The sequence below is a fragment of the Eurypyga helias genome, unplaced genomic scaffold (assembly GCF_000690775.1).
Source record: "Eurypyga helias isolate BGI_N326 unplaced genomic scaffold, ASM69077v1 scaffold10268, whole genome shotgun sequence".
NCBI lineage: Eukaryota > Metazoa > Chordata > Aves > Eurypygiformes > Eurypygidae > Eurypyga > Eurypyga helias.
The window spans coordinates 31,504-41,682 of record NW_010267701.1 but is presented as its reverse complement, the minus strand read 5'-3'; the positions used below and the strand labels follow the sequence as shown (position 1 = coordinate 41,682).

At 51.8% G+C, this 10,179-nt stretch overlaps 1 protein-coding gene across 1 annotated transcript in view; it reads left to right on the top strand.

The window, feature by feature from the left end:
* The window catches only part of VAV2 (vav 2 guanine nucleotide exchange factor), a gene marked incomplete at its 5' end in the record, with an annotated part of 114,037 nt that overhangs the window by 76,464 nt on the left and 27,394 nt on the right, over positions 1 to 10,179 (top strand). The window contains one exon of the mRNA XM_010157529.1: positions 1,322 to 1,390. Within this exon, the coding sequence (XP_010155831.1) occupies positions 1,322 to 1,390 (69 nt within the window). The remainder of the gene's footprint in view (positions 1 to 1,321; positions 1,391 to 10,179) is intronic.

Genomic DNA, 10,179 nt, shown 5'->3' with positions numbered 1-10,179 from the left:
CTCTCTCCCCACCCATGGCTCTCCTCCTTCCCGCGCTGCCACTTTGGATGGTTGGACATGTCAACCCTGGGTGCTCCTTAGTGCCTGTGGGTTGGCATCTCACTCAGGGGCCAGGCAGCCATGAGAGCTGGTGGAATGTGAAATTGTTGTGCTCTGTGGCTGCTCTTTTCCCCCCAGGCTCACCACCTGGTCATGGTTTTAATTGGACTCGCTGTGGGTTTGAGCACTGTTTCAGAACACTTGGTCTGAAGCTGCTCACCGAAGGACGGGTGAGCTATAGCAGGGGAGGGAAGGCAAATTAATGCTAGAGGCAGGATGCAAAAATAGCAAATTTGGGGGCTAGCCAGGCCATGTATTAAATCTTTCAGAAAAAGCAATCTATGGTGAAACGGGGAGGGCGGGAGGAAGAGGAGGAAGTTGCACTTGGGGGCAGTTAAAAGTTCACGTGTCTCCAGTTTTGCATCAGCATCCCGTCCTGCGCGGCTCTGAGCCGGGGGAGCCCCGGCTGCCTTTGCTGCGGTGCCCGAGGGGGCCGGAGCCCGCTGCAGCCCGTGGTCCCTGCGCTCTGGCTCCTCAGGGCTGGTGACCACAGGGACCCCAGTCACAAGGTGCGTCCGGCCCCAGCAGAGCCGTAGCCCACCGTGGCCCTGTGCCAGCAATAATACATTGGGTTTAATTAAAGCAGTATTTTTCATCTCCTTCATACATTATTTGGTTATTACTTCAGAATGAGCCAAGGAATTCTTGCTTTCCCCCCACTCCTTCCCTTTCTCTTTTAATCTGCTCTCTCCCCTCCCTTCCTTTTGCCCTTTTGGTGTCCTTTCCCTCATCCCCAGGGTTTTAACTTTTTTCAGCTATCACAGAGTTGTTATGATGAGGAAGCCCGGGTTTTGTAAGGACTCATCCATTCTGGTGGCACCGGGAGATGCGGGTGGGAAGCAGCTCGGTGTGGCCGGCCGTGCGGGGCAGGAGCTCGCAGGCAGAAAAGCTCCATCACGAGCAGAGAGAGCGTTTCTCTGTCTCAGCGAGTCTGGTGCTCGTGCACGGGGTCTCTGGGATGCTGTTAGACGACGCAGCTCCTCACTTCCGTGCTCCAATGGTGCCCTGCGGTGCACCGGCATCACCACCTGGTTTCTTGTCCCCGCCGTGCCTGCGGGAAGCAGCGGAGATGATGTTCCCCTGGGAGCTAATGCCTCAATAGGAAAAAATGTATTTTGCAATGAATATTTTGTTCCGAAGCACCCTCTGCTCAGTGGGATGCTCGGGGCTGGGCTGAGGGGGGAGACACACCACTAATGCGGTCATTCCTCTCCTTCCCTAGGCCCTTCCCGTCGGAGGAGACCACAGAAAACGATGACGACGTATATCGGAGCCTGGAGGAGCTGGCAGAGTAAGTGACCTTGCCGTCTCATGGAGAGGGGACATGAAAAGGGAAAAGTTGCCATGTAGTTCCAGCAAATTTGGATAAAATTTGACAGCGGGTCTTGGAGAGCCGGCTGCTTCATCGTCTTGCCAGAAGATTTTTGTGCTCTTACGATAGTCCGTCTTTTCCCATGCGGAGCCCTGGGAGACACCACTTTTAATCGTGTTGAGTTTACCGGTGGCTCAGTGAGGGTTGAGGGGGGACACACACAGGTCCCCAGGGAGCCCCTCTGCCCATTACACCCCCTTGTTAGCTGCAAACCCCTGGGGTGTAATTACTCCCCTGAGCTGGCCAGAGCTGAGCCACTCACTGGGACTGGGGTACCTATTGCCTAAATCAGCGCTGGGCCATCCCCAGGGCATTTCTGGGGCCGTTTGGATGCTGTCCATGGGTCTGCATCCCCCGTGAGTGATGTTTGGACCACACCAGCCGGCCCCAGGGCAGTCCCTCATGGATGACCCATCCTGCCTGTCGCTGGTGGCACGGTGGGATGCGGGGTGATGCTGCCCCAGTTTCTATATTTATCTGGGTCTCTGGTGTCTGTGTTTTGCTGCCCATGGTGATGCTATAACGGCCTTTTCAAAGCAACCTGGCACTACAACGTACACGGGGAAACGCAGGCTCTCTCGGAATTCGAATGGCAGCATTCCCGTCGGCTTCAGCGGGGCCAGGGTTTTCCTTATGAAGTGCAGTCTGTTTCGTATGGAGGGAAAGCCTGTATGGGTGGATATGTGGCTTTATACAGTTAAATATTATTGTTCCACAACATAAATAATAAGACTCCTTAATCCAATGAGTTCCTTATGGCTTCAGTTATTACAAAAGTAAATCATAAATTACTAGTCGAGGGAACAGAGTACCCTGGAATCCCCCGCTCGCGGTTTGCTCCCAGCAGCTACAGTTTAATAAAATTTTAACTTATAAAGGGATCCTTTCAAGAATAACATCCCCCCCTTCTCCTGCAGTTCTCGAAATCCCTTGAATATTGGGTTTTAAAATTCCTGGTTCTCACACATAGGCGCAGTTCTAATTGGAGAAAGGTTTGTGTGTGAGCTCGCACACAAGTGTGGGTGGGGATGGCAGCGCTCTCCTGGAAATTGGGGTTTCGGCTCGGAGCAGGTTATTCAGGGTTGAAGGTGGGTTCCCAGCTCCAACTGCTCTGCTACCGTCGGTGCCGCTGCCACGGCCTGTCCGGGTAGAAGCTTCCCAAACTGATCCTCGGACCTTGGCTCATGGCTGCAGGTTGGTCCGTCTGAGAGGGGCTGAGATGCTCGGGTGACTTAGAGGTTTATTTCTTACTGATCACCCTGTTCTGTCCTAGATTGTCTCCAACTGTTAAATTTCCTTTTTTTTCCCCATTCTTCACAAAATCCTCTTCTTTACATCTTTAGTTAGGGCCACGGGGGAAAGGTGCCTGTAGATCAGCATGGGAATGTGGTGTAAATGCCTTTATCCAGGTCTGCGCTCCCAGTGCAGCCGCGTTGGGCACTGAAACAACCTACAATATGGGGATGGAATCCCCCCCAACTGTGAAAACCCCAGAAATGCCCTGGAGAGCCCCTCAGCACGAGTGTTGCCACTCCTGCTGCCCGGAGACACATCAGCAATAGTCCCCCTTTCTCCCTTTGACAAGGAGCGTCTCTCCCTGCTCGACAAGGCAACGTTCATTGGGAATTTGCCGGTCACAATGGTGCGTACTGGGCACCGATGCTGGGCGCTGGCAAACCGCGGGGCCGCATGAGAAAGCTCTTTCTTAGCTGCTGCCGGTCTCCAAACAGCTGAACAAGGGCATCATTCATGAGCTGGGAATGATTCACTCCATCCAGCATCTTTGCATTTCATATTGCTGATGATCCAGCAGCCTTGGGAAGATCCGAGTGCATCCAAATCGCGTTATTGGGGGCGAGGAAATGATTTTTCACAGCAAGCAGTGACGTGACCGACCCATCGCATGGAAGGAGCCGCTGCAGAACGAGGCACATCAATCCTTCCTTTTGCAAGAGACACCCCTCCATCTCTCTCCGGGTTTTTTTTTTTTCCCACATTAACTTGATGTATCTGTGCAGCTGATTTTTCCCCCCCCCCCCTGGTTTTTGTGGGGTTGTTTTTTTTTTCTGGAGAGATGCACAGTTCTGTCTGTAAAGCCATTATGAAATGTGCCCAGCTTGCCACCCCCACTGGCCTCGAAGGGCTGGGGTGCAGGTGAGGAGGGACAAGCCCGGTGGACTCGGCACAGCCAGGTCCCCTCCCATGGGAGAGAGGAGCCTCCCAAAGGGAGCTCTCTTGGGTCGTGCTGCTGGGATAAAAAGCTCAGGACAAATATTGAGCTGGTTCTAATAAGACATTCTGGGGGCTGGTAAAAGGTGGTGGCTTTTTGAGAATGTCAAAATGCTTCGTTTCCACCTTAAATATTTAAACAGAAGGTTTGATGTCCCCCACTGGAGATTTTGCGTGAAGTCCTGTTCGGCAAAGCATTCAAAATAGAAATGTATTTGTGGTGGAGGTGCAGATTTGGGAAGCAGAAGGAACCAGTCATGTCCCCACGATGCTCTAAAGAGCAAGGTCCTTCATCCCGGCGGGCAGCGAGGTCCCTCCCGATGTGGAGGGGCAGAAGCCAGGATGGGGAGCGGATCGATGGCAGTGCCACGAGGGCCGTTCCCGTGCGCCGCAGGAACAAGCCGTCTGTGTGCGAGCACGGGGTGACTGCAGGTTGTTGGTGTGTCTAAAGGGTGTTCATGCCTTGGTGAACCCGTTGTGCTTTCAGCTCTGGGGTGTCACAGAGGTGATGCTGGTGTGCGTGCGGCTCCACAGCGCCAGGTCTGCCGTCCAGCAGATCGAGGCGGGTAATTGCCTGGAAATGGCTGTTTATTAAAAAAAAAAAGCAGCAAAACCAAAAGAACAATTGGTAATGTAAATGGGAGAGGAAACTAAAAGGGTATCAGGGGAGCTGGAGAGTTCTCAAATTCCCTGTCCTTGGCTCGCCGGCCCCTCAGCTTGCTGTGCCATGGCCAGATGGCAGCCTGCAGAGAGCCCGGCCAGATGGCCAGGGCTGGCCAGTTTGCAAGTGGGGGGCTGATCAGTGCTGGGAGGAGATGAAGGGATGTTTGTCCTCTACTGCCTGCTTTATTTCAGTGTGCCCCAATGCCAGACCCTAGAGCCGCAGATGGTTTGTGGGGTTTGCCCAGGGAAGGAGAAGGGCTTTGCAATGGCAACATGTGGGGCGTTTGCTGGAGCTTGCTCCCCAAAACCGAAGTGATCCTTGTCCTGATAAAGCTTCCAGGGATCTTCAGGGCTGCGGGTGGCTGCCTCCCACATGGCTACAACTGCTGGCACTGATGGCACTAAGCGGTTATCCACCTTACTGCTGAGCATCTTCCCAAAAAAATGCTTTTCCATCTCTCCTGAGGGCTGTTTCAGCTGCCCCAAACCATCCTGGTGCTTCTGAAGTATAAGTAGCATTTAACCTGAATTTTCTCTCCTGCCACTTAAACTTTTTCCAGTTATTTTGTCTCATAAACTTTATGAGAACAATTAATCCTGGTCCACTTTACAGCACCACAACCTTCTTTATCATGAACCTTCTCCACTTCATGGCACTTGTCCCTCTGCGCTGGCACGAAGCCTGGCAGGCTGGGATGGATTACACATGGGGTGGGTTTGGGGTTATTTGGTACCTATTTGAAGAATTCAGTCAGGCAGAAGTGCCGTGAATGATTTGACACAAAACGTTTAATTTGCATAACTCTTACCTCCTTTTTTCCTTTAAAAGTGAATTGCTTTGAGGGGAGAAGTTGCAGTGTTGCGAAAAGGACAAAGGCAGCGGTGTAAGCAAAGCAGCTCCCCACCAAACCCTGAGCAGGAGCGGGTGTGTGCCCCCCGGGGGGCTTCATCCCGCAGGTCCGTGTCCCCTGGTCTTGTTTTGAGCTGCTGCAGCTCACTGGGGATTACTGGAAAGTAGTGGGAATACTGGGAATTCCAAACCTCTCATTGTAGAGAAGAGGAGTTGCACAAGATCTGCCTGGCCTCAATTTCTCAAGCGATGCGACTCGTTTGGGCACAGGCTCTGTCAACAACCTGCTGCCAAGAACTTCTTCCTCAAGTTTCTCCGACTTCTTATGTTGGGCTTGTTCAGGTACTGGAAGGCTCCAGGGAGACCTTATTGCAGCCATCCAGTGCCTGAAGGGGCTACAAGGAAGCTGGGGGGACTTTTTACAGGGGTCTGTAGTGACAGGACAAGGAGTGACGGGTTTAAACTGAAAGTGGGGAGATTTAGGTTAGACATCAGGAAGAAATTCTTCCCGCAGAAGGTGGGGAGCACTGGGACAGGTTGCCCAGAGAAGCTGTGGATGCCCCATCCCTGGAAGTGTCCAAGGCCAGGCTGGATGAGGCTTGGAACAACCTGGTCTGGTGGAAGGGGTCCCTGCCCATGGCAGGGGGGGTGGAACTGGATGATCTTTAAGGTCCCTTCCAACCCAAAGCAGTCTGAGATTCTGTGATTCTTTCACTGCTGTCACCAGCATTGCCTGCTCATATCTTCCAAAATAGTGATGTGATCAGCAGAATTTCTCAAGTGCATTAAAAAACAGTAATGTCTGGAGGGAGCCAAGGTGAGATGATAAGTTAGCTGACACTTTTCTCATTATTTTTGCTGTGTTGGAAAAACCACACACGCCAGCCAGTTAAATAAATGGCTCCATGGTACAAGACACTTTTGCCACAGCACTTGTAAATGTGTCTTTTCCTCTTTGTCACCAGTAAAGGTTTTTATATGTCCTGCTTGTGCCACTTCTAGGATCATGTAAGTATCTATAACTGTGCAATGCTTATTCTTGGGATTATAATGTTCCACTTTGGATGGGGAACGTAGGAGCTGAGTAGCATATATGGCAAAAGGCTTCTCTTGCTATTTCCAGATGCGTGTCTCTGTCCAAGTACAATCTGGCTAATTAAAACCCTGCAAGATCTCGAGTCTAACGACTACACATCTTGCACTCCTTCACCCTGAAACCTAAGCCTGCCAGATGTGCTGCTGCAAATATAGGACTCTGCTTGTCCTTGTCTGACGGAGACCGTGAATGAAGGGGTTGGTCGGATGAACCGTCTATTTATAGCCGTAAGTGCAGAGTAAGAACAAGAAAGTGGATGACTGGGGCGAGCTGGAGCCTCGCAGCTGCTGGGCAGCTGTCTCGGGGCCCCTGCAAATGCACTGCCAGCCTGGACAGTCTGAGGTCTTCTGGCTTTTAACCTTGGCCACAGGGCTGGAAATTTGGGGTTGTCTTTTGGTTATCTTATTTTAGCTCCTTCTCTTCTCCTCCTCCTTTTTCTTTTGCTCTTCCTGGTGGTTCTGGCTCTTTCATCAGTGGAGTGAAGGCAGTGCTGTGGTTTGGACAGGGTTTTGACATAGTGGGTTTGCTCAGGCTCATCCTTGAATTCTTGAGGCTGGTACAAACTCATCAACTTCCCGGAGCAGCTTTTATGGTCCTTCAGTGGCCCTTGGAGCTTCCCCACTTCTCCTCCTCACCCACGGCGTCACTGCAGACATGATGCGCAGCATTGCTTTAGCACGGTGGACCTGCTGCAGGTTATTTCTCAGGACGTCATGGGCCATCTGCACCCATCCCCCAGCTGTGGGCAGCCCTGTCTGGAGCTCCTCTTCTCCCAGAGCCCAAATGCCTTCCTTTTTGGCACAGGGCTGAGCTCTGGAGGGCTGGTTTCCAGTGCTGGGAACAGCGGGACCAGTGCCTTTACCGAGGGCAGTGAAGTTCTTCCTCAAACTAACTCAACTTTGGCATCCCACTTTGGGACATGGCACCTGGAGGTGCCAGGGGTCACGAGAGGACCCTGCCCTTCACCAGCTCGCTCCTTCCCTGTCCTTGTTTGTCCCTCACTCGGAGGCAGCAGCCTGGCATTGGTCCCTCTGTTAAGGGAGCTGGTCCTTGGCGTGGCTGCTGCCTGCCTGGGAGGGCATTTGCATAGAGCGGGCACTTCCAGGGAAGAAGAGCTCCGCCAAAAGCACTGGTTTTGTCTGAAATTGCCTCAGATACGAAGAGCTTTATTCTCTTTGCCTTGAATGAGTTTTCTTGGCTAGGCAGGATGCTGCTAGCCCAAAGCTGGTTACATCCATCCTAATAACTGTAATTGTGAATGCTGTTAACTCCGAAGGGTGGATAAAATCCCTTTCCTAAACCCAGAGCTGTCAATGAACCTTCTAATCCAGGCAGTAGGTCGTAGGCTCTGATACCCACGGCTGACTCGAAGACTCTGCTGCTTTTATTGATGGAGTATTTACTTTTCTTTGTGAAGACAGCGGTGAGGATCTGGCCTTCCTTGCTCAACTTGTTCAGTCTAAGCGTGACAGGCTTGGGATGCTGAATTTATTGCTTCCCACAGCAGGGGATTGTGCTAAACATGGAAAATACCTGCCCCGCTTTCCCTCCCATTATGGCATTTAAAATTTAGTGCATTCTTAGGTTGCCACCAGCTAAAATCAGCCCAATGCCTGTTTTCTTTTTTAATGATGAGGAGAGCATGTGTTTTCATCTCTGACAGACAAAATGTGGAGACCGACGAAAATCAATATGTGCAAAGCAAGCGGTGTCAACAGCTGTACACGCACCGGCAAAGCTCGGCTGCTCGTGGGCTGCTCCGGGAGAGGCTAATCTGCACATTTTACTGCTCTCCGTAAAACTGACAGCCTCTGGTGTTTCTCAGAGATGTACTAGGAACCGGCTTTAATAAATAAGAGTCCGTTGGATAAAGGTATCATTGGTTTAATACCACCACGGCTGACTGATTTGAGCATCTCTAGTGCCTCTCCCCTGAGCTCTGAAATGGAGATGTCTTTCTAGATGGCCCCAGGACAAGGGACTTGTCCCTGTTTAGTCAGAGATGAGAAGGGCTTGTGCTGGTGTTGATGAGCAGGAACGAGTGGCGCAGCAGGGACTTGGCCCCTTGGTTAGAGCGGTGAGTGATGAGGCGCTGTCAGGATGTGGCTCCCCGTGATGGGTACAGTGTTTGTGTCAGCTGGCTCGTGGCACTTCTGTGGGCAGATGTGCTGTGTGTTGTCCTCAGTAGATGTTTCCTCTTGGCCCAAAGGAGCTACGGGTAGAGTCAGGTCCATGGGGCACCCCTCCTTCTCGGGGCTCGGTCCAGGCACCCTTTGATTTAACAAAACTCCTTCAGCATCCTGTGCTGCCACCTGGGTTTCTCACAGTGATGTCCTGGTGTGTGCCCGGCCGTGGACCAGAGCTCGTGGCTCCTTGGTGGGGGAGGAAAGGGGGGCTTGTCCAGGCTAGGACCCCCACGCCGCAGCGTGGCAATGCTGGGGTCTGAGGCTTGGACCTGGCACCTGGTTGCGCTTGTGTACATGGGGGGAGGTCTGGATGATGCTCAGGATGCGCGGCGTCCCGGGACACCTAAGACGCTCTCTTCTGCTTCTTTACGTAGCCTGGAACAGTTGCTGAGCGCTCCCGGTGCTGGTGCTGAGCAGCCATCGCGCAGAGCGAGTTCTGCTCTGGCAGCACCATCGCCGGCGTCACGTGCTGTGGTCATGTCGTACCCAGCCGCGCTCGCGACTTTAACCCAACCATACGTTTCCTAACGACCCTCGAGCCAGGGAGATGATGTATGGAGAGACAGCCAGCAGTCTGAGAGGTGTGGGTGAGAAGGGAAGATTAATCAGGAACCGGGACTTACTCACTCTGGATAAGGAGCGGAGCTGAGAATATAAATATTGGTACAGATAATAACGGTGACGGCGATGTTTGGGAAGGGGAAGATGGATCACCAGCTATTAGTGGGCATTATTACAGCAGCTGCAATGCATCACTCTGGAAGAATGGGACGGATACATCATGCCAGCGTATTTATTTAAAATCCCCAAACTTTTATTAAATAAATCTGTTTTTAAAAATAGAAAGAACTGCATTTAGAAAAGAAATAAAGCCCAGCTTTGGAAACAGATGTGCTCTGCTACTCTGCGCTGGATAATATAGAGATGTCGAGTGTTACAGTTTGAGCACAGTTTCACACCTAAATATATTTTTATGTAATTAATAACCACGTTGAAAGAGACAGCTTGTAAAATATGCGAACGCTGTTTGATATTCCAGCGTTTCACACTGTCCTGATCCCACGGGGTTGACTTCAGTGGGAGCCGTTAGCAATAGGCACCTGTAGATCTAAGCGCTGAAATTATTATTGTTAATTGGTATTTATTATGGGTTGAATTTTCAGCAGTGTTCTAAGGCTTAGGAGTCCCTGTGAGGGTTGTAAAGGCACAGATGACAATTAAGTACCTAACGCCGTCACTTTTAAATACAAGGTGGGTGCTACGCCTCGGTGATGCCTTTAAAGCCTGCACTTGCGTTCTGAAAACGTGGGGTTTTTGCTGCTTAATTTCTCTCTGATGTCAGTGCTACAGGGCTCTGCTCAGTGTTGGGGCTGAGCATCCCCGATCTGAGCATCTGGTGAGGTTGCCTTACGGTGGTCAGGAGAGTATTCACCTCCTCTGGGCCATGTCAGATCCAAAATCAGGCCGTTGCCTATCAGGGCAGGGGTTGTGCTTGATGGGAGTTGGTGCATCGCCTGCTGAAACTGGTGCATCGCCTCCAGAGCTTTTACACCTGGATGTGGTTCCCGGGGGTGGAAGGAGCACGGGGCTGTCACTGGAGGCTGAGCTCTGCCCATGGCTGTTTGGGGCATTGCTGCAGGTACCTGCACAGCCCAGGGGGGATCAGCTCAGCCTTGTCACGCCC